The sequence below is a fragment of the Labeo rohita genome, chromosome 23 (genome assembly GCF_022985175.1).
Source record: "Labeo rohita strain BAU-BD-2019 chromosome 23, IGBB_LRoh.1.0, whole genome shotgun sequence".
Lineage (NCBI taxonomy): Eukaryota > Metazoa > Chordata > Actinopteri > Cypriniformes > Cyprinidae > Labeo > Labeo rohita.
Window position 1 is genome coordinate 9,042,226 of NC_066891.1, and position 26,117 is coordinate 9,068,342.

The 26,117-nt window shown below is 33.8% G+C and overlaps 1 protein-coding gene across 2 annotated transcripts in view; it reads right to left on the reverse strand.

Annotated features, from left to right (window-relative positions):
* The window catches only part of chchd6a (coiled-coil-helix-coiled-coil-helix domain containing 6a), an 89,234-nt gene extending 63,233 nt beyond the window's left edge, over positions 1–26,001 (reverse strand). The window contains exons 1-6 of one of the 2 annotated variants that reach the window (XM_051095763.1): positions 25,950–26,001; positions 25,742–25,855; positions 24,953–25,031; positions 24,764–24,860; positions 22,956–23,100; positions 1,601–1,624 (exon numbers count right to left, since the gene is read on the reverse strand). In XM_051095763.1, coding sequence (XP_050951720.1) covers positions 1,601–1,624; positions 22,956–23,100; positions 24,764–24,860; positions 24,953–25,031; positions 25,742–25,825 — 429 coding nt within the window. In that variant the 5' untranslated portion in view covers positions 25,826–25,855; positions 25,950–26,001. The other variant, XM_051095764.1, reaches the window with a different exon arrangement.
* Between the last annotated feature and the right edge of the window lie 116 nt (positions 26,002–26,117).

Sequence of the window (26,117 nt, forward strand, 5' to 3'; positions counted from 1 at the left end):
CAGTTCCAAAAATTAAGAGGCTTACTGCAAATGTATTTTTTGTAAAGATATATAAATAGAAAATATATAAATAGAAAAAGAATATGTAAAAAAAAAATATAATAATAACATTAGTTTTGTGAACAAAAAACTTTTATATTTTAATATTTCTAGCAAATGTTTAAAAAAAACACAAGTAAAAAAAATTATAAAAATTCTTTTTGATGAAGCCAGTGAATATGTTGCCAACGCATGTAAAAATTTGATCTACTGGCCTGACTGAACCTCAAGAAAAAGAAAATGCTATTGAGCCCAGAATCTGTTGATGAACTTCTTCCTTAGAAATAAATGTGTGGCAAAACAGAAAGCGACACGCTGTCCGGACTCAAGCCCTGTGGTCTAGCTGGTGAAATTAAATTAAAAAAACATTTTTATACCATAAGGCTTATAAGCTTAGGACACTGAAAGTCCAACTGTCATTTTTGGAATTTCACTATATCTTGGCATTTCCAAAAGATTCGTCAAGGTTTTCAGAATTTTGGGCAGCGAATTAGCAAATGCTTTCAGCAGCATATGTCCCTACTGGTCCAAAACTGTTGACCATACTCAAGAGAGGCTGGACGCAGGACGTTGCGCAGCTCAGCTCCGCTCAAACAGCATGGACCAAAAGCTCTTAAAACCGCTCTGCCGACTCTGCCAGAGACTTTAGGAAAAGGACAGCTGGTGTAAGATTTTCAGCCCTCGAATAAAGCATCGAGGAGGATTTACAACACGGAAGGAATCCAAATATAAACAGAGAAAGTGAGGACGCAAGATAACGACGTTCACAAGTTTGTAGGTGATTTCATCCATACATGTGCCGCTCAAACAGGTGTGCAATAACCGAACGCGATCGACTCGGTTGGCAGCGATTCTGCATGCACGAAGCAGGAAGGATTGACTGTCTGAGATGATATGGACTATTTGTGAGCATGCAAACATCTGCGCCATTGAAAAGCAATAGCGGCGATTACCTTGCACGACATTGAGGGGTATGCAAGCACAAAATGAGTTTAAAGCTGTAAAACGACCAAGTATTCAAACAGTTTTCGACAAGGGAACGCAGAAAGCGACATGCTCGCACACATGCGCGCATCCCCCCTGTAATTAGCTTCCCTCATTCCGCAACAACGTACTAGGCACGGATACATTAAGCCCAGCGGGGTACGGCATTCACACAGTCGTGCTTTCTCGCATAGACACACGTGCACGAACGCTGTGGTGGAGAGACGCCCCGTGGCGCTGACCGGGAGAGAGGCGCATGTACTGTAGCAGCCAGACAACAGTGCACAACAAAGCACAACCCCAAATTACGGGCATACATAATCACCCCCTTTCCTTCTGTCTCGAGCGAGCAGTAAATCACCTCCATCAGCACGAGCATCATATGCAATTTTCTAGCTGGGTAGCTCCGAAACCGCCACGGCGGCCGACACGGTTTGCATGCTCACAATCGGGGCTTAATGCATGAAAACCAAAACACCATGTTTAAATGAGGAGGGGACAAGAAGTAGAGAGATAGGAAGGAAGAACGAGTGAATGAGAGAAATGTAACAATGACTGTGGAGTAGGCCATGCTTACCCAAGCATCCAGTTCAGAGGCAGGCTTAGAAAGAGAGAATGAGAGGGAAATCAGAAGGAAAACATCACACAACACTTAGCTACAGAAAAATAAATAGGCCAGAAATGGTTCCTCAACATATGAAGACATGATTGAAACAATTTACGTCCATATTTCAATTGTTATACAATACAACATTTTACATCCATATTACATTCATATTTCAATTGTTATATAACTTTACTGGTGCTTTTAATATTTCTAGTTAATATAAAAATAATTTTTGGGTGGGGCAAGTGAAAACTGGGAGGGCAAATTTTGTATTATTATTGCTTATAACTAAGCTTAGGGGTCTAAAACTAAATAATAATAATAAAAATAAAAATGCTCAGTGGGTGGTCATTCAATTGTTCTTGAATATTGACCAATTCCAAAAATGAAAAGGCTTATTGCAAATATATAAAATATATATAAAATGTATATTAAACAAAATAAATTAATAATTTATTGAACCAAAAACTATTTTTTACATTTTAATATTTCTAGCAATTATATTTAAAAAATAATAATAACAATAAAAATAAATATTATTTTTGGTCAGTGGGTGGTCATTCAATTGTTCTTGAATCTTGACCAATTCCAAAAATGAAAAGGCTTATTGCAAATGTATAAAATATATATAAAATGCATATTTAAAAAATAAATTAAGAATTTATTGAATGAAAAACTAATTTTTACATTTTAATATTTCTATCAAATATAGATTAAAAAAAGGTTAAAAAAAAAGGTTAAAAAAAAAAAACCTAAGGTTAGGGGTCTAAAACTAGTGATGCACCAACATTTTTTTTTTTTTTTTACAGAAATACCAAAATTTTAATTTTAATTTAGCTGAAAACTGAAAATAAAATGTACTTAATTAATTAAATCACATTAAATCACACAGTTGCGAGTTTTTAATATCAGCTTTTTAATAATCTATTTCTTTCAATTCCAATACACTTTACTTATTTTTTTTTTTCATTTTTGGAATTGGTCAACTTCTGCCGCTCAAAAGTTTGGGATCAGTAAGACTTGTAATGTTTTTTAAAAAAAGTGTCTTATACTCATCGAGGCTGCATTCATTTGTTAAAAAAAAATACAAACAAAATATTGCAAAATGTTATTACAGTATAAAATAATGTTTTAATATAGTTTAAAATATAATTTATTCCTGTGATGCAAAGCTGTATTTTCATCAGCTGGTACTCCAGTCTTAAGTGTCACATGACCCTTTAGAAATCATTCAAATATGCTGATTTATTATTAGAATTAACAATGTTGGAAACAGTTAAGCTGCTAAATATTTTTTTCAGGATTTTTATTTATTAAAATATATATATAAATTTATATATTTAAAAAAGAACAGCATTTATTCAAAATATAAATCTTTTCTAACAATGTAAATCTATGTTATTACTTTTTATTAACTTACCACATCCTTGGTGAATGAAAGTATTAATTTCTTTCAAAAAAAGAAATATTAAAATAAAAACTAATATTTTATATTGTAATTTTGCAATGTTACTGTTTTTTTCTGTATTTTGTGAAATGCAGCCTTAATGAGCATAACAGACTTTACTTATTTATTTATTTTTATTATATATATTTTTTTTTATTAATTTGATTTCATTTTTGATTGGACAGTATTTAGACAAGAAAACGAAGTGGGAGAAAGGAGGGCCGGAATTGGTAAAGGTCTGTGAGCCAGGACTCGAACTTGGTTGTTATATGTCGACGCCCTCTCCACAAGGCTATTGGCACCAGCATATTCTTTGAATTATTTTAAAATATAAGAAAAAAAAGTTACTATATATAGTAATAGTACTATATATAGTAATAGTAATAGTTATATTATGAGTAAATATTTAGAAAATAGTTTGAAAGTGCAAAATTTGTTTTATATTCAAAGCAGCAAAGCACAAAGCTTATTGCGATTACTGAATCTTAAAGTGATATTTCACCCAAAAATAAAAATAACCTCATGATTTTCTCACCCTCAACCCATCCTAGGTGTATATAACTTTCTAAAAAGACTCAAATCAGAGATATATTACAAAATGTCCTGGCTTCTCCAAGCTTAACAATAGCAGTGAACGGCTGTTGATTTTTGGAAATCCAATAAAGTGCGTCCATCGATCATAAAAAGTGCTCCACAAGGTTCTGGGAGTTATGCCTTCTGAAGTGAATCAATGCATTTGTGTAAGAAAAATAGCCATATTTAAAACTTTATAAACTTCAATATCTAGCGTACGTGCCTTCACACAAGAGTGGCGTTCCAGCAGATGACGTAGGATGTAGGCGGAACGTACGCTCCGGTTAGAATATGCTAGTGTCGCAAGTTTTGTTGACAGCAAAGGAAAACCAGTCTCCTCTTGGCTTATATCGAAATCCTCCAACATTTTTTCTTTACAAATCCTCGTTTTTTAATGCAAAATCTTGACCACCATTTACTGCCATTATAAAGCTTGGAAGAACCAGGACATTTTTAATATAACTCCAATTGTATATGTCTGAAAGAAGAAAGTCATATTCACCTAGGATGACTTGAAGGTGAGTAAACCATTGGGAAATTTAAATTTTTTGGGTGAACTATCCTTTTAAGTGTTGTTTTGTTAAAGCGTCAAGTGAAAAAAACCCAGCATTGACTAAAATATCTTGGTTCAAAATGAAAGTCGATTAAAAATGAGAAATCAGTATTGCCAGCCCAGCCAGAGCCATCAACATAGCTGACAAGCTCACATGTTGCAGATGATTCATATCAAAACGTGTCATAGAAAAAGTGCTACCAAAAACATCACCATTTTGGTTAATAATTTCAGACCTTCAAAACACTTACAGCCAAAACGAAAACTCATTTCTAGCCAAAACTGAGAATTAATTATGGCCGAATTCTACTTTTATAAGTGATGATTTTCATCTGGTTACATCACTAAAAAAGAAAAGACATTCTGAGGCAAAGAAACCGCTTTTAGAACAACATGCACTGATGAATCATGCACAATGTGCCCAAAGATATTAAGAAAGTAAATCGGGTCAGTTTTGATTTAATGTTGACTGTAAGCAACGCCTTGTAAAAACCTTTAAAAAATATAGTTAAAATAGGACAGAATCTTCTTTGACAACTTGAACAAACTGTCTACATCTTGTGTCTACTTTCTGTGTTTGACCAGTTAAATATCAAACACGAAAAGGAGACTGTAAAAGGCCAAGCACAAATCTCCAAGGGATCCTAATTGCAACTGTAAATTGGGTGCTAACAAATGTATTATGGAGTATGGAATCACTCCTCATTATAGGAGCAGCAGCAGGGCGTTTCACACGTATTTAATGAACATGGAGGAGAGGGTAATCTGGTCTGCTTGCCGAAGCCAAGTGCTCAACACTGCCAGGGCTCGCATGGATCTACAGCGATAAGCAAAAGGAAAGGCTGAGTAAAAACCAAAAGCTGAGACCTACAAATATGGTTCATTCTGCACGTTGTTAACAGAAATCAGCTCAAAATTAATGAATCATTCATTTTATATTAAATTTTTTTTTTTGCTGCATTTAAGAAAATCAGTGCTCTTAACTAAAACTAAGCCAAAAAAAATGTTTTTCTTAATATAAATAAATCTGAAAAAAAAAAAAAAAAAACACATTTAACATGCAATTTTTTTTTCTTTTAATTAAAAATGTTGCTCTGGCAAATACCTGAAATAAAATGTTTAAGTTGAAGTACTACAATTGCTAAAATAAATATACATAAAAGCTAGACAGAAATATAATTTTAAAAACAAATTAAAAATGATTAAATGATTAAAATAATATAATAATAATTAATTAATAAATAATGTCACAATGTCAAACTTAATTGCAGAATCCAGTCATAAAAGCGGAATTTGAAATGAATTCATCAAAAGTAGGTTATTACATTGGGGAAAAAAAAAACTAAATTTTACATAAAAGCTAAAAAAACAATAATAATACAATAAAATATTTAAAAATATTATAATGGTATATACATAATATTAAAATTATCACTGAAGAGAATTTATTGCACCTTTTATTTTATTTTATTTATTGCACCTACTTATCTTCAAACTATTCTTGATGTATTGCTGTTTGCATACCATTTTACACACATCTCCATGTGCATTTACAATTTTATTGTAAGTATTTGTTCGAAATTTGTTACGAAAATGTTGAACTGCATGTGAATCCAGTCTTTATAAGACTTTTTTTAAATCACATACAACACGTTAAACTGAACAAACTTATGTCCTGAAACAGCAAAACAGCAGTATGATAGAGAAAAAAAAAAAAATCACTCATGTTTAATAAATAATTACATGTATTCATAACAGTAAACACTTCTTTTGTCAAGTAATACAGTTTGTCAGCCTATCTGCTGGCTATTAATATAAACTGCCGCATTAATATAGATTTCAACTCATATGCAGTTTACAGGCGTGAATATATTAGCTATTTTAAAATACAAAGATAGCTTGAAATAAACTACGTTTGAATATGGCTCATCCAGTAAGATTTTTTGCCGGACATTACTTTTTTATTTTTAAAATCATTTATAGTTATCTATTTATAAAATGGCATTTACACCGATACAAAGATTGTTACCATGATGCCAACAGACTGCAGACACCCTAAAATAGCCTCTCAAGGAACTTAAAGTGACTCTATGACAACTCTTAGCTGAAGAATCAAGTTTGCTCCCTGCTGGTCTGATGACGGCAAACTCATCACTCCGTCTCAAACAACTCTCAGAGCCTGTTGAGAGCAACACACACACACACGACACAGAGCTCCTGACTACACACACGCCTTGTCATTTCTTTATTTATCCTCTTTAAATTCTCTGCGGTGACAAAGCCAATCTGATGGGCGTGCTGCACTCATGTAACGCTCTGTTTGGGATCTGGAGCAGGCTGATAATACTCAGGCAAGCGTGAATTACACTGATAAGTCTAGAAATGAGCCCTGCTCAGAGTTGGTTTACCGTAAACAATGGTGCACGCGTGTACGTTAGGCTGTAACTCAGCACCCAGGCCAGGATAGATGCAAAGTGACAGGCCGTACGCTCAAGAAGAAGTGAGGAGACTGGAGGAATGATAAACTAAAGGCTGCTGAACACATTACAACAGCTATAACGTATTATGATAAAATTCTCTGTCACACCTAAAGTTTCAGCATGTAGTTCAAACGAAGTTGCTTTACAGCTCAATAGATTTTACAAAAAAAATGTTTTCAAAAAAAGAAAGCTTGAGTAAAGCACAAATCATAATGCTTACAAAATTAATCTGTGCAACTCAAAATGTTTTTTTTTTTTTGTCCAAACAATGAAAGTAAATGTTGTTTAGACCCCAATGACTTTCAGAGAAGAAAAGAACATAAAGGTTTGAATGCAATTTAAACAATAAATACATAAATAAATAAATTCAATTGTTTGAGGGCTACTTTAGGCTAGTGCTGATGAAAACAGACTAAAATATTCGTTGACAAGCTTTTTTCTCTATGACTAACACGAGACAAAGACAAGATGACAGTAAGGTCAATAAACATTAACTATGACTATATTAACATGCAATTTCGTTGTATGTTAAATGTATTCAAAAAATAACATCTCTTTTTATTTTCGTCCAAAGAGGAGACAAAAATATTATTGTGTGTGTGTATATATATATATATTATTGTGTGCACACACACACACACACACACACACATATACATATACATATACATATATATATATATATATATATATATATATATATATTTATATATGTATATGTGTGTGTGTGTGTGTGTGTGTGTGTGTGTGTGTGTGTACACAATAATATATATATATATATATATATATATATATATATATTATTATTATTATTATTATTATTATTATATACTCTACTAAATAGCTTTGCGTATTTTTTTGCAATCTGGCAACAACCATGTGCACGAGCTTGCTCTTCATTGCGGAAGCGACGTCGACGATAATCAGAAAACACCCTATGATTTCCACGATGCGGAAAACGTGTACAGAATTGCAGAATCCAGTCATAAAAGCGGAATTAACTGAATAACGCCTAATGTCACAGAATGTCAAACTTAATTGCAGAATCCAGTCATAAAAGCGGAATTTGAAATGAATTCATCAAAAGTAGGTTATTACACTTAAATCAAACCGCAATATGGACTAGTATCTGTAAATATTATGCCACAAAAATATAATTTAAATGTGAATCCTGCATGTTCTACGTGTCTCTGTTTTAATGAATGGAGCAGACAGGCGGTTTTGTTTACTACACACACCGAAGCGCGCGACGCTCACGGTGATTTCAGCGTCTGTCACCTCATTAAATGAGGACATAAATTCATAAACAATATCTGTTGAGAGTCACTTCATTCCATGTTAGGAAAACTAGCGTTATATCATATACACACAGAAATGTAAAGGTAGACACGGCAACCTGTGTACTCCGGCTCAAAAAGGTAAGGTAAAAAAACTTTGTAAAAAACTGTTTGTGCTTACTTGCACTTCATTAGTCTTTGCGCGTTTGCTTTGTAAACACTGGGTCTGTAGTTCCGCCTACATCGCACGTGACCTTTTGATGTGATTCTGTAGTACGTAGCGCCGTGGACACACATCCCAGAGCTAGTGCTACATGAGCTTTTGTGCTTAAAAAGTATACAAATTTAAAAAAAAAAAAAAAAAAAAAATGACTGATCGTTTCGCTTAGAGTCCTTTGAAGTCGCATTTAAACTGCATTTTGGAAGTTCAAAATCGGGGGCACCATTTGAAGTCCATTATATGGAGAAAAATCCTAAAATGCTTTCCTTAAAAACCATAATTTCTTTACAGCTGAAGACAGAAAGACATGAACATCTTGGATGACAAGGGGGTGAGTAAATTATTTGTAAATTGTTGTTCTGGAAGTGGAATTCTCCTTTAATAGCAAAGTTCTCAACTACACTTAAAGTTTTAGTTTTAGGTTTCCACTCAAAACTAAAATGAGATTTCGATGTTAAAACGTTTTAGTCCGACACCATGTTGGAAAACATAATTAAAACAGCTCATTTCTATTTATTACTACCTCTGGTAATGATAATCCGCAATTAAATGCTCTCCCCGTATGAAACGTCCAGATAACGGTCTTACCAGACGGCTATTGATTAACCTGTGTCATATGAAAGACTGATTCAGGTTCATTTAATTTAATTTAATTTCAAGTTTTGGAGGCTATGTGACTGAAACTCGCTATGAGTAACAGTTGTCGCATATCCTCAGATTCGTCTCTTGCATAAACACGCACACTCACGGTGCATCTGTTGTGTCCTGCGGTGTGTGTTTATACTCCGTCATCCCCTCTAGGTTGGATGTGCTGCGTTGCCATCTGATATCTGGGCACAGCTTCCCTCCCGCTTTCCTCGTCTATTTACTCGTCTGCGTTTATTTAACACGTAGCTCCCGGCTACGCAATAAATTAGCACTTAATATTCAAACTGACTACCCAGAGTGCACGCCGCTGTGGTCGTCTGGGGAGGAGGAGAAGGAAGGGCCACTTGCTTCTCTCGTGCCGTTGCCATGAATAATTTCTCTGCCTGCGTTTCGCCTCTTATCTGAGCCCGATCCGACCACCGTGTCAGAGAGAGCCGATGTCATTTTCGAGCAGGGTCTCGAACGTGATATTGATGACATGAGGGAAAAAAGATTAGAGCAACAAGACAAATCTAGAAGAACTATTTGACAGAGGGTGGGGATTCATTCGGCACCAGAGGGAGAGACACAGGAATCAGCCCGGAACGGTCAAGTGCTCATGAGGTATAAAAATTTAATATGCTCATCTTCCTTTATTGAATGGCGGGTAAAGCGTACAGCTAGCGCTCATAATCCTAACCGCCTTCAGGGGTCACCTGCCCCTAAATGATACCATTCTCCATCATCCATCATAGTTGCTCCTTTTAAATGCTAAAGGAACATTGTCGACCAGCAAGTTAGCACGTGTTCGTATGAGTAAAGTAGGTTTAGGTTTAGTCCCATTTCTATCTCCTCTCTCTCCCAAAATAATTTCCTGTCCCATTTCAAATTTTCAGGTCAATAAAAGTAACAAAAAAGTAAAAAAAAAAAAAAAAAAAAAAAAATGCGCTTGTAGGCTAGTGGTTTTCACATGTAGTGCATTTTTGGTGCTCATATGGGAAATTAAAGGTTTAAATCCAGAACACAATCTTATTTCTCTCTCTCTCTGCTCAAATAATTTCCTGACATGTCTCCTTTCTAATCAATAAAAGTGAAAGAAAGTCCAAAAACAAACTTTATCTTTTTAAACTAATTTTCTACTTCTCTTAAAGGTAGCCTGGACAAAGAGAAAGAGAAACTTAACTTTGTTGTTCCAAATTATTTTTTTTAGTACTCCATCAGGCAACCTGGACTAAGCAGTTGCGGCCTAGCGGCTAGTATGCGTTTCAGGTTAGTTGAGCCTTGGTGCTCATACAGGAAACAGACAAACTTTTAGATTTTGCAAGATAATGTATTTCATTTCACTGTCCATAATGGTGTCAAAATAAGTCCAAAACAGAGACAAACTCCCATTTCAAAGCCTGTGGTCAAAATTTTTTGAAAATGTCCCAAAAGAGAAACTCAACTATGTTTGTTTCAGTGCTCATATAGGAAATGAAGGTTCAAATCTATTCCCTATCTAGTTTCCTCTCTACTTAAATAAATACTCAAATACATTTTCCTAACTTTGCAGTCAATAAAACTGACAAAAATAAGTTTTCTCTTCCAGAAAAATTTTTTTTTACTAGTACTCCATCAGGCAGCCTGGACGAAGAAGTTGTGGCCCAGTTGCTAGCACACGTTTCAGACTTGTTGAGCCTTGATGTTCATACAGGAAACACAGATTTGAATGCAGACAAAATTATCTGGCTTTTGCAATATAATGTATTTAATTTCACTGTCCATAACAGTATAAATTAAGTCCAAAACACAGACAGACTCTTATTTCAAATTCTGAGGTCAATAAAGTGACAAATTAACTTTTGGTGCTCACAGCAAATGAAGGTTCAAATCCATTCCCAATCCCATTTCCTCTTAACTCAAATAATTCTGGACCCATTTGCATTCTAACTTTGCAGTCAATAAAAGTGACAAAAAAGTCAAAAAACTTTCTATTCCAAACTAATGTTCTAGTACTCAATCAGGCAGCCTGAACAAAGAAGTTGTGGTCTAGTGGCTAGCACATGTGTCAGACTTGTTGAGCCCTGGTGCTCATTTAGAAAACAAAGGTTTGAATACAGACAAACTTATTTGACATTTGCTAGATAATGTCTTTAACTGCACTGTCCATAATGGTGTCAAAACAAAGATAAACTCCCATTTATAAGGTCAAAAAAAGTGGCAAAACGTCCAAAAATAGAAACTCAAAATTGTTTTGGTGCTCATATAGGAAATGAAGGTTCAAATCCATTTTGCTTTCTAACTTTGCAATCTGGACAAAGGAGTTTAATTCTAGTGTCTAGCACATGTGTCAGACTTGTTGAGCCCTGGTGCTCATTTAGCAAACAAAGGTTTGAATACAGACAAACTTAATTGACTTTTTCCAGATAATCTCTTTAATTTTACTGTCCATAATGGTGTCAAAACAAGTCTTAAACAAAGATAAACTCCCATTTATAAGATAAAAAAAAAAGTGGCAAAATGTCCAAAAATAGAAACTCAAAACTGTTTTGGTGCTCATATAGGAAATCAAGGTTCAAATCCATTCCCAATTCCATTTCCACTCTACTCAAATAATTCAGGGCCCATTTCTTTTCTAACTTTGCAGTCAATAAAACTGACAAAAAAAGTCCAAAAACAAACTTTCTCTTCCAAACTAATTTTCTACTAATTTTCTCAGGCAGTCAAAGGAGTTGTGGCCTAGTGGCTAACACATGTTTCAGACTTGCTGAGCCTTGGTGTTCATACATGCAACACAGGTTTGAATGCAGACAAACTTATTTGACTTTGCAAGGTAATATATTTAATTTCACTGTCCACAAATGATGTAAAAATAAATCCAAAACAGAGACAAACTCGCATTTCAACTTCTGAAGAAAAAAAAAGAGAAAATGTCCAAAAACAGTAACTCAGCTTTGTTGTTTTGGTGCTTATATAGGAAAGTAAGGTTCAAATTTAATCCCATTTCCTCTCTACTCAAATAATTCCGACCTCATTTCCATTCTAATTCTAACTTTCCATTCTTAACTTTCGCTTCCAAACAAAATTTCTACTCCTTCTTCAGGCAGACTGGAAGAAAAGAAGTTGTGGCCAAGGGGCTAGCACACATTTAAGACTTGTTGAGCCTTGGTGCTCATACAGGAAACACAGGTTTGAATCCAGACAAAATTATTTGACTTTGCAAGATGATATATTTAATTTCACTGTCCATAATGGTGTCAAACTAAGTCCAAAACAGAGACAAACTCCCACTTCAAATTCTGATGTCCAAAAAAAAAAAGAAAGAAAAAAAGTACAAAAAGAGAAACTCAACTTTGTTGTTTTGGTGCTTATATAGGAAAGTAAGGTTCAAATTCAATCCCATTTCTTCTCTACTCAAATAATTCCGACCCCATTTCCATTCTGACTTTGCAGTCAAAAAAAGTGACCAAAAAAGGTCCAAAAACAAATTTTCACTTCCAAACTATATTTCTAGTCCTACTTCAACGAGACTGGAAAAAAGAAGTTGTGGCTGAGGGGCTAGCACACATTTAGGACTTGTTGAGCCTTGGTGCTCATACAGGAAACACAGGTTTGAATCCAGACAAAATTATTTGACTTTTTAATTTCCTGTCTCATCTTGAAATGTTGTTCCAAACCCATAAGACCTTAATTTAAGACATTATTGATGAAATCCAAGAGCTTTCTGGCCCTGCATAAACAGCGATGCAACTACCACGTTCAAAGCCCAGAAAGGTAGTAAGGAAATCGTTAAAATAGTCCATTAATACTTTTTGTGCTCAAACAATATAGGTTTGCTCATATAGGTTTGTATACAGCCAAAATTACTTGTATATTTGCCAGATAATTTCTGGTCTCTTTTTTACTTCACTGTTAATACAGTCCAAAAACAGACAAACTCTATTATAATGTTTATGTTAGGTCTATCTGTTCACACAGGAGCCTTGTTTTGTTCCAACAAATAACTTGGCCAATTAAAAGTCACAAAAAGTAAATAAGTTCAAAATAACACATTCTTCATACTTTTGTCATAAACACTGGTATTTTAAAGGTTGACATGGAAACAAGAAAACCCATTCTCAACTGACAAAAAAGCGCTTACCAAAAAAAACCTGTGACACACTCAAAAAAAAAAAGCTTCTCCGACAGACAGAGTGATAAGTAAACACTTACAAACACAGAGACAACACAAGACCTAATCCTGCACCTAATTCTCTCTTATCCCAGACTCCTGCTCCAACAGTGACGCTAGAACGGAAGAAGCGGTGCAGGGAGCACGGGATAAAATCTATCCACTCCACCTGCCTGCCGCGGGACCCGCTGGCAATTACCTGAGCTCTGGCCTGGCTTGAGCTCAGAGAGCGCGAGAGTCTTAATGGCTTTGCATGCAGGAAGATGTCAGGCCTGAGATTACAATTACTGATAGGACTCTGCTACCAGACCGACTCTCTTCTCTCTCTCCTGCCGCACCGGATTACTCACACTGAGCTTCTCTGATAAACTGCGCGGCGAGGGGAGATGAAAAGTAAGTAAATAAATAAACGAAGGAATGAATTGTTCACAAGGTGTGGCGTGTGCTTATTGTTATCTTCTGTTGGAGGTTGAGGGGGAAATGCTGATGTCTGTGATGAGGCATGTTATGAGGCTGGAGTTTCACAGCCTTGATGAGATAAAGCTTTCATTTACAAATGGAAATCACTATTCACATTTAATACACACACATGAATACATAAAGAACTGTAGTTTCACTAAAAATCCTACCTATTCAACATTACGTATATGTACATGTATATCTATATGCGACCCAAGACCACAAAACCACTAATAAGTAACACAGGTATATTCGTACACTGTAAAAAGTTTACCAGTTTCACCTTAAAAACTTAAGTTTAGCAGCTGCCTTAAAAATTTTAAGTTAAATCAACTTAAAAGTACAAGTCATTTAAACATATTTTATTGTAGTGAGTTTAAATGACTTAATATTTAAAATTAACACAGCTGCTGAACTTAAGTTAAGTTTAAACTCAAGAAAATTGTTACAGTGTAGCAAAAGGCAAAAATACATTGTATGGATCAAAATTATCGATTTTTTCTTTTATGCCAAAAATCATTTGAATTTTAAGTGAAGATCATGATCCATGAAGATATTTTGTCAATTTCCTACCGTAAATATCAAAATTTAATTTTTGATTAGTAATATTCATTGCTAAGAACTTCATTTGGACAATTTTAAAGGTGATTTTCTCAATATATAGATTTTTTTGCACCCCCAGATTCCAGATTTTCAAACAGTTGTATCTCAGCCAAATATTGTCCTATTCAACAAACCATACATCAGTGGAAAGCTTACTTATTCAGAAATCATATAAATCAACCATTATGACTTTTGTGTTCCAGGGTCACATATATATAGAAAGAGAATACAAATGATTTTTAATGAAACTACTGTTTATTTTTTCATTTCTGAATTTCCCGGAATAATTTAAATTGATGATATTTGATGCAATAAACATTTCTCATCAATGTTAAAAACACTTGTGTTACTTCATATTTTTAAGGAAGCTGTGATACAATTTTAGCAGTTTTATAGGATACTTTCATGACTGGAAAGTTAAAATGAACTCCATTTATTTGAAATAAATCTATTTAAAATTTCCTAACATTATTAATGTCTTTACTGTCACTTTGGATCATTTAATGTGTCCTTGTTGAATAAAAGTATATTTTTTCCTTTTTTTAAACTTACTTAGTCCAAACCTTTCAATGGTAGTTGGTTTCCACAAAAATATGCAAGCATTAAATAAACAACATAACTGTTTTCAACATTGATAATAAGAATTGCTTTCTAAATCACCAAACCAGCATATTAGAAAGACTTCTGAAAATTCAGCTTTGCCATCACAGGAATGAACTACATTTTTATACACACATACATACATACATACATATCAAAAAATATATACATATACACACATTTAAAAAAATACATATACACACACACACTTACATACATATATATATATATATATATATATACACACACACACATATACATATATATATACATATATATATATATATATATATTTTTTTTTTTTTTTTTTACAGCAGACCAGTCCAGAAAAAGAGAAAATAATGGTAAAAACTGATTCTTTGTCTCAAACAAACCAAATGAACCAACACCTGACAGCTGTAAGTCTGCCGTGCTTCAATTTACTCTCATAAGCTAAAACTACACCGTTTTCTCACTATAAGAGACAGATAGTGGTAACGAAAACATTGACTGTTATTCCAAATTTAAATACTGTAATAATGTACCAGAAACATTTTACAATACCAATTAGCACTGAAGACCTCTTGGGCGTTGTATTAAGATTTAGCAGACATTAAAACACTTGCATTGTGTTAAAGAGTTATTCCGCCATCTAGTGTCTAACAACTGAATTTGCACTATTTTACAATATGCACTGAACTATCTTCAAAGAAAAGAAACCAACATTTAAAGATGCCAAAGGAATACTAGTGTAACACCAAAATACTGATTATAAGAATGTACACATCATATTGCAAAAGGACTGATTCAAATCATGCACAGCCTGAACATATTGAACAACAGGAAGTGAGCCCCCACAGCATCCATTCACACACAAGTGTGAAGCTTTGAGCAATGATGTCACACCATCGCAGGTACACTCAAAAACCAGATTTAAAAACCATCACTCATCTGACGCAAAAATCAGATACGAGAGGTTGGAAAAGGATCAGAGTCCTTATCACAGACAGATAAGCCAGGCATAGAAGCACTCCGATTATTTTAGCATCTCTCATGCATAAGTAACAACTGAGCTAGAGGAGCAGGCGGGCAGCTCGGCGGCGAGCGCGAAGCGGTGTTAATGAGACGAGCTTTTTAATGGAACTGTGGAAAGAGAGTGCCAAATGCAAATGCAACTTATCACCTCTCCCCGCCAACAGGCCAGGGAACGGCATTAATGCGTTTAAGAGCAAAGAAATTACCCACAGTTCTCTCCTCTCTCTCCCTTTATCCTCCGCTCTCTGCGTTATTTTTTTTTATTAATCTTGTGAAGGCTTGTCATGTACAGTGAGAGCTCATGGAGGGCATCCGCACAGACCCTGGCAGATGGATGGAGGAAGTAAGGCAGGAGATGAACAGACAGTGAATGGTGCATTTCACAAGAAAGAGTGTTCCTGTAGTCTGAGTGCGAGCGCAGGGGCGGAGGTGACACATTACTGCATTTTAATACATTTGTACGGTCCTTTTTCTGGAAGACAATATCTTGATAACAAGAATTCTTTGTGAAGCCGTTATCAAATACTGAATGTAAAAACAGCAGCAAAACTACTACAGGTGAGAGCTTACATGTCGGTTTCACAAAGTGAATGAAAAATGTGCTACGAAAAGCGAAAAAAAAAAAAAGGATTCACCCTGACAAAAAAAAAAAAAAAAAAAAAAAAAAAAAAAAAAAAATATATATATGAGAAATGCGAAACAAACCCCAAAAAAAGGTAAGTGAAAGAACAAAATGTATCAAAAATGGAAAACCCTCACACTAAAGGTCCTTGCACATTGAGAAATCTTTGGATGCATTTTTTCGGATGCGATTTTTTATGATGGATGAAAGTTTCGGAGGCAATGTTTAAACATGACTGAAACAACGTGAAGTCGTATTTATTTTTTAATGTGCGAAAATTTCAGGCGAGAATTACGGACTCAATGTGCAATAGGGCTGCTCCCTAATAGTCCACTAACTGTTAGTCGACGAGAAGAGGCTTTGGTCGACCAAAACTGTATTAGTTGCCTAGTCACAGGAAAAAAAAAAATCCACAGGAAGTACTGAAGTCACGCAGTCCATAATGGACAGATCATGAATGGCTGGTTCATGTGGAAATATAGTACTTCAGACAGGACATCCAAACACTCGCCTACCATTCATCGACCTCAAATATGGCTTATCATCTAAAATATGTTAGTAGCCTAACAACTTTACATGGCTGCTCTATGTAATGTTAACCTTGAAAAATGTAAAGCTGAACAATAGTGCGATTACTGCATGACAGGTGGAGGCGATGGTGAGGTCACTTAAAATACTCCGTCATTTTCTGTCATACAGATAAGAGTACATCATCTTAATACATTGAATCTGTAAAGACTCTACGTTTATTTGTGTGCACTCACAATAACAACGAAACATTGCGCTTTTGTAAAATAATGAAAGTAAACAGGATGCACTTTATGTCGTCTCTGTCTCTGAACTTCAGCATGTCAAAAAAAAACCCAGAAACTCTGTGTATGTTTGTCTTACAGACATAAAAAAATATATCTATAGAGAGCGAAATGTCTGCTTTCAAATGAACCAATTAAAATGGAAAATAAATAATCTTAGATTATGTAATCCGTATGAAACATTCATACAGGCATATCACTTGAACCGAAAACGAAGAAAGCACTAGTTTATCTATAAATTATTATTAAGTTAATGCAGCCTTCTTACTATTTTTCCCTGACACATGTAGAATCATTACATCTGCCTCTGTACTGTGGCAAGCTTTAGTTGTGTGCTTAAGCACTTATTAGGCTATGTAGGCAATTAAAGTCTCATTATTGTGATTTAAACTGTTTATTAATAAATGTGTGCGATTAGACGACTAATGCTTAAAATGAACAACAACTTGACGACCACAAAAATCTTTAGTCAAAGGCAGCCCTAGTGTGCAAGCACCTTAAAAGACAAAAACCTGTTAAATAAAAAAAAGTGAACTTATTCATAAAGTACATTCAGTTCGTTCATACAATACACAGAGAACAAACAAATCAGTGTAATGAAAAGGCAAAATGATAATGTCAATGCAAAGCTATTCCCCATGAAAGTGAAAAAAATCTGAAAAAGTACATACGACACTACGAATCTCAAATCGCAAAGGTGTTCACAAAGAGAGTGAAACATATCAGTAAGACAAAACTAAGACCAAAAAAGCAAAACAAACAAACAAAATGTGTGTCAATTGTAAAGTTATTTAAACCAAAAAAAAAAAAAAAAAAAAAAAAAAAAAAACACGGAACTGTCCATGGAATACTCCATGGACAAATGATCATCCTCAGTGTGAATGCAATATTGTTGCAATATAACTTTTTTGTGAATAGCTTTACCTTACCTAAACTCAAAGCTATTCACATCAAGAGCTAAAGAACTAACCTGTCAGATTTAACAAAAACAAAATTAAAAGGAGAAAAAAAAATTGGAACAATGTTGGTTACTGGTCACATGACATGCATGTAAAAATCCTTTCAATTATTTTTAGTAACTATTTTTAATAACAATCATTTAGATTTTTTATTTAACATTTTTATGCTTTTATTAATTACTACATTTATAAGGGATAGTTTACCAAAAAAAATCAGTAATTACTTATTACTTTTTTGTGTGTGTGCACAAAGAAAACAAAAATAACGACATAATTCGACAATTTCTTCTCTTCTGTGTCAGTCTTCGCCGCGCACTCACGACACAATGAAGACTGACATAGAAGAGAAGAAATTGTTAAATTTGTTATTTTTGTCTTCTTTGCACAGAGAAAGTATTCTCATTGCTTCATAAAATTACGGTTGAACCACTGATGTCACATGGACTATTTTAACAATGTCTTTACTACCTTTCTGGGCCTTGAATGTGGTAGTTGCATTGCTGTCTATGCAGGGTCAGAAACATCTTAATTTGTGTCCTGAAGATGAACAAAGGTCTTACAGGTTTGGAACGACATTAGGATTAAATAACAACAGAATTTTCATTTTTGGATGAACTCTCTCTTTAACTCACAAACCTTCTAAAGTTCACATCAAGTTCAAACCCATAGGGAAACCCTACCACAATGAATTGGGTTCTTCACAGTAATATTTTAGTAAATGTTTTGTTCAGCGTGAAACAGGGCTCATCTTCAATTGTTCATAACCTGGGACTATTACACTGTGACTCTTCATAAATAAATCACTTCAAATCTGTACACTACACAGGCTCTAACAAGCAGGAAGACCAGATGCAACTCCAGCAATAACACATCTGAAAATCCCCTTTCAAATGCCTGGTGATCAATCAGTGATACACTACAACACAGCAACAGAAAATACAGAAAATACATGCACAAGCCAAAAAACACTACTGCCACTCAATTCAACATCACTTTGGAACAGACGGAGAGTAAAAATACCAAATCATGGTGTATTCATGCCGTCATCATGTACTGGCACACACTTCTAATATTTTTTACGGTAACTCTTTCATATCAATATTTGAACATCCTTTTGCATGAAACCGATAGCAAAGGATCAATTCCTCCTCTGAGCGGATATCTCACCATGACTCATGTTTAACAAGAGAGGTCTCCAGTGATCAGGACATTATTAATAATCATGAATATTTAGAGGCACAGACCTTGATGTTGTGCTCTGAAACACACAAGCAGAAAAGAGAGGAGTTGCCATGTCACAGCTTCATTCTGATTAATGATAAGACTTCCCATTACATCAACATCACACAAAAGCTGGTATCAGGAAGAGAGACACTGTGCGCATCTTACAATCCACATACAGAGTGTAAAATGGCGTAAAACAGTTTCTCTGCGCATAAAAACCATTCTCAAAGCTTCATAAAATTACGGTTGAACCACTGAGGTCACATGGACTATTTTAACAATGTCCTTTTAACAAGGACCTTGAATGTGTTGCGTTGTTGTCTATGCAGGGTCAGAAAGCTCTCAGATTTCATCAAAAATATCTTAATTTGTGTTTTGAAGTCGAACGAAAGTCTTACGGTTTTGGAACGACATGCATTTTCAAACGAATCTAGTGAGTCAATGATTCAATTTCCCATTCATAAAGACAGTCACTTGCTTTATTCCTGAATGAATCAGCCGTTCGAACAAATCAAATGAATGAATGATTCAGTAATTAAATCAGTGACTTGCCGCCACCTACTGGCAGATGTAGTTTCATTTTTAAAGTATTTAAAGTATTCAAAATTTTACATTTAAAACATTAATCTTAACATTAATTCATGAATTTGAGCCTCAGCCTCATGAAACATGAAAACACCCCTACAAGCCACTTTTGTGTTCTTCTATGCCACCTCTGAAAAACAAATTTATTTTGTTACTACTGATTTCATTTGATTGGTAACTTATTCTTCTGTTGTTTTAATTATAATTTTTAAAAATCTTTAAAAAAAAAAAAATTGTAAAAAAAAATTGAAAAGTTAGAAAAATGCCATTACAAAGGTAAAAAGAAAATTCTCGTGTATCACTTTAAGGAGTCAAATAGCACCTTGTAATGCAAAGGCAAAATTTTTATCTTATTTATGATTGATTAGAAGGTGGTCCTGAAATTTTGACTGTGCTCCTAAATTTTTTTTAAATTTGGAGCACACGTGCTCCTAAAAAGAAATATAAGTGTAGAGCCCTGCTTAGTGAACAATAGCATAACTGTTATCTTAGTTTAACTTTAAACTTTAACTCAAGTTTGATTACAAAAACTAAAATTACGTAAACTAAAATTGAAATACTAAAAAGGAATCTTAAGTATATAAATAATACATGTCAAATACCAAATTTGTTCGTGATGCAAAACCAGCTGAGAATAACTAGTGTAAAATCCACACAAACATCTGAATCACAGCTGAGACTTGTGGTGACATCTGGCCATGTTCACACATCTGCTAATAAGACACTGAGGTTGAGAGAGAGAGAGATGTTCAGGGATGAATAGGAGGATTGAGCCATAATTACCTTCACAACCTGTCTCCACACACACATCGACACACACGTTTACTCTTCAAAGCTTGAGCCCAGGGGAAGCTTTTCTATTAAGTGTCCAGAACATGTCAGAGCTCAGATAAGACACACCAATACAACGTACCACAGGATCCTCGGGCATGGGTCGTCATGTACAACATCACACATACACACACTTGTTCAATCCAGTGTCTACAAGACGACAACATATACGACGTGTAACTTGTATAGACTAGATAAGGTGGCCCCTCCAGGCCCAAAAATGAAGGGACACAATCCCTAAAGGACCCGAATAAGTGGATGAGAGAAAGTGGAAGATGGGACAAAGGGAAAAAACTGAGTGGAATTCAAAGAAGCCAATTTCACCCGTGTCAAGAGAGCAGTAGCGTGCTTCTCCAACAGGGACTTGACCAGGCAGAGTGTTCCTCGCCTGTGGGACTTTATTTAAAAGAAAAACTTTTAAAGTGGGAAAATAAGGGAGATAAGAATACAAGTTATTAATTTTTTTCTTTTTTAAATTCTATTTATTTATTGCGGAATTGAGATTAATATTTGATAAAACTAAGAAAGCAAAAAGCCACTAAAGGCTATGTGTTAAAGTGATTTTAAAACTCAATTTAAATATATATATTAGAAAAAATATATATATAAAAATATATATAAATATATATGTATACATATGTATATATGTATATATATATATATATATATATATATATATGTATACATATGTATATATGTATATATATATATATATATATATATATATTTTTTTTTTTTTTTTTTTTTGCATGTCGCCACCTTTTTCTAAAAACTTTTTATTAATATATTAATTAATATGTTAATATGTTTATTAATATAGCATTGGGGGTCATGGGTGTCCTTTTTCCATTTTAGTCATTTAAATGGTTGTAAGCAAGAATCAAAATTTCTGTTTTATAAAGCAAGTTATTAAATACTAAAAACAGATCAGATGTCTAAAAAATGAGTTCATAATCTCTACCACAATACTTGAGTAATTACACAAATTGTTAAATCAGAGTTTTGATAGGACTAATTTAAACAAAGGCTTTGAACTGATTCATAAATTAATCAAATGCACAAAATTATGATGTTGCTACTTAAATTAAAATAGGCTATTAAAACAACTCCAGGCAAGGAAGATTTGTGACATTAGCCTACTGTTAGAAAATATAATGGATTAATTAAAAGTATATTGAAATCAACGCATATGCAATTATTTAATTTAAAAAAAAAATTAATATTATGAAATTATAAAATGCTTGTTTTCTATTTGAATACATTTTAAATTTTAATTAATTCCTGTATTGTAGGGCCCTATGAAATTTGTTTTATTTTTTCTCCAAATTCTGTTTTTTTCAAAAAAAAAACAGTTTTTTTTTCCTGGATTCATTTTTTTTCTGTTTGAATTTTTCTAGACTCTGTTTTAATGGTTAAAAAAAAAAAAAACAATCAAAACACGTCTAATTAATTGAAATCATAAAACAAATATTTAATAAACAGTTATATCAAATAATAATCATCAAAAACATCACTAATTAGTTGATTTTATAAAAATTATTATTTTATGTTGTTTTTTCAGAAATACTGTATTGTGTATTTACATTTTTTGGTAAATCAATTCTGGTAAATATTTGTCTGGTAGATATTTCTTAAAATAATATTGTAATAATTTTATTAGTAGTTGTAGTACTAGCATTACATTATATTTTGAAATCACGTTTTAGCACGTGGTTAGTACACAAAACTGCACGTCTGTGCTAACCTAATTTTGATTTATTCATCCCAAATTTGGCAAATTCTACAACATTCCAAGTTATACAGTAAATTCCATTTTTATGACTGGATTCCGCGACTCCATCCACGTTATCCGTATCACGGAAATCATAGGGCCCTACTGTATTGGCAAAGCTAAATTTTCTTTCTTTCACTTTCTAATTTTCTTGATGTCACTTTTGATTAATTTAATTCACACTTGATACATTTAAATTTACAAACCCAACTGACTTTTAAATGGTAATGTACCCTACTAACAGTAAAAATATTATTTATAAAAACATGGTATTACAAAAAAAGGTATTGGTATTATTAAAAAAAGGTATCACCACGGTGCAATAAGACAAATTTTCTCAATAATATGATTGCTACCTAACTGCCCTAAAAAAAAAAAAAGTCCTTCCGTGACACAGTATAACCTAACATTACGTATAGCATTTACATTGCTCATCTCAGGGGGGAAATCAGTATGCGTCCTTATACTTCTGTCTTGAAGTATTGTGCTGTGCTGAAGTGTCTGTAGAAGAGTCTCACCAGCTGTTTGGCTTTCTCAGACTCCTGCCGCGTCTGTACTCGCTCTCTCTGCACCGCTCGAGTGATGTCCTGCCGTGCTGCCTCTCTCTCTTTGCGTGCAATGCGAGCCAACTCCTCCTGTATAATGGCCTGCTGCTGCTCATACCTGTGCAAGCACACACACGGCTTTATTTACAAGCCTGTTGCCAAACCATGATTCACTCACTGCAGTACTCTATCCTACCACTGAGTGTCAGTGTTTTGTCCTTTGTTCTTAAACTTTGTTTCAACCGCATGATTCACATTTGAACAGGATCCAGGAAAAAATGAGTCCTCCTCCAATTTTAAATCTTCTTCTTTTGTGAAAGCAACACATACATTATTAGATTAAAAGCATAATTGGGAAAAATGCACGATGAATTGGTTGAAATGTTGAAAATACACAAAGTGATTCAGAAAGGGCTAGAAACTAAGGGTGTGTCATGTGGATCCGTGTTTTGGATTAATACTAACTTAATCAGCTGACTCAGCTCAAAATGGCACCTCATTATGGGATTTTAATTTATTGTTGATACATACACAGTTTTTTCGTCCTAAATCCTGTCTCTGAGTGCAATGCCAAATACTAGACTAAAGCGGGGGGGTTAAATATTGAAACTTAAAAGGCAGCTATATATGAAGAGTTCATTTGCAAAAACAGATAACTCCATTTTTAACAAGTTTTTAACGATTTTTAAAAATCATGTTTTTTCATTGTGCATTCCAATTAATCTCAGCTGCAGTTGGGTTAGTTTGATATAAAGTAAAAATAATTTAAAAATACAGCTAACAAACCCAATAAAAACATGAGAACATAAAAAAAAAATATTTATTAATTATGAAAATTGTCCACAAATAAACTCTTCATATTTTCACATTTAAGACCCATTTTAGATATAAATTGGTATACTATACCAAAATTATAGTATTTGAAATATTATTTGGAAAATATTTAGTTTCTATTAATTTGCATTATTTTATTTATTTGTTTGTTTGTTCTACTTATATCTAATTATTGTACTACACCGTTAGATGTATTTTTTGTTCATCTAATTTCTTTTAGATTTAAATTTGTATACTATGCCAAAATTATAGTATTTGAAATATTATTTGGAAAATTTTTATTTTCTATAAAATTGCTTTTTTTGTTCTACTCAGTATTGTACTGTACTGTAGATGCATTATTTATTTTATTTTATTAAATTCATTTGATTATTTTAGTAATTTCATTTAAATTGGAATACTATAGCAAAAGTACAGTATTTGGTACAGTATTTAGTTTTTATTGATTTGCTTTCATTTTTTTGTTCTACTTACTATTGTACCAAACTGTTAGATGCATTATTTATTTTATTGATTTAATCTAATTTCTTTTAGATTTAAATTGGTATACTATACCAAAATTATAGTACTTTGAATATTATTTGGAAAATATTTAGTTTCTATTAAATTGCATTATTTTTTTGCTCTACTTATTATTTTACTGTACTTAATTTCATCTTATGTCTTTTGTTTACTTGTCTAATTTGTATAATATAATTGTTTTAAATACAAATTTATTTTTGACTCATTTGAATCTAATTACATGTGCATTTATTTTAATACAATTGTATTATTTATTTTTATTTTTAAGTGAAATTAAATAATGCCTACTAACTGATCTTTTTCGTTATTATTTATTTTAATTTTTACACTTTTTTTCTCTAAACTTTTCCACAGACACCCTAGCACTTTCTTGCCACCCTCTGAGGGTCGTCAGACGCCAGTTTGCAAACTCTGGACCCCAGTACCTCTTCTTGAGGTCTTCTTTAGTGTCAGGATAAGTCGTCCTAGCCTGTGTTTTTGGAGGTTGTGGGTCAGATGTGCTGGACGTTGGAGTTTGCTGGCCTGCAAAAATTAAAATGCATTACAAATATCTCAGCAATTGCATCTCAAAAGGCATATAAACTGCAAAAATTAATGAAAATATTGTACCGTACTTAGGTTTTCTTTATTGCTGACAGGCTGTCTCTGATCAGCACTGACATTTCTCATGCGCTGAAGGACGTCTTCAGACAGCTAAGGCCAAAAAAAAAAAAAAAGAGAAGTTAAACAGATGTTCTCAACAAACATATAGTTTTATGAGAGCTCTTATTTTATAAAATTTTTCCCATCATTACAAACCAGCAAATACTAATATAATAACCAATTAGCAATAAGCAATATGAAAAATATACACATATAAGCTTAATCATTCTTTCTATAGAAGCCTTGCGGATTGGTAAAGTTAAAACTAGACCTAACAACAGACCTAATGATGGATTTGGGGCTTCAGCCACTGAATGAATCTTTGAGTGACCGAACTAAAGAAGATTCGAGTCATTTGAAGAATCAAAGTCTCCAGTCTTACAAGTATTACAAGATTACCCACGCCCCGACAGGACTATACACATGTCCTTGGTTTAATTTACACTTCTGCACACCTGAGGAGCCACTAGATTAGTAATGTATCAGTCTAACATAACTTTCAAACCTTCAGGTCTCGACTGTCATAAACCTGAACCCATCTGTCAATGTGCGGACTACAGACTTCAAACTCCTTATTTACGTTTCTGTGAAATGACATCCGAAACAACGCTGTGCCCCGTTTCCCCAAACTCGCCCCGTTCATTGAAAGACATTAGGTTAACCCGAACCCAGATTCAAGCAACAAAGTCTCACAAAACCAAACATTATCGTATTCTAAACCAGTATGATACGAAGCTGATAAATATGGGATGTTGGGTTACCTTCACTCCACGCAGAATCCTCACCCTGTCATCCTCATCTAGGCCGAAAGAAACTCTCCTGGTCGTGCTTTCTCCGGATCCCATCTCTTTTTTGCTACAGCTCTGTTAACGGATCTTTAATAAAACATAGATACTTTTACCCTTGAATAGAAACGAACACAAATTATTCCGTAAACACGCCGATATGTTTGACAGATTTGCATCTTACCGTTGGGAAAGTGGCAGTTTGTGAGGGGCAGTATTCTAAAACATCATTGGCCAGCGACAGTTTAATAAGCCAATAGAATTTCAGGATATATCGGCGACTGGAGTAAAGGCTTCTGGGAGTTGCAGTCAATAAGGCGTAGCCCTAATTTACATTAGCGTGCAATTTAGT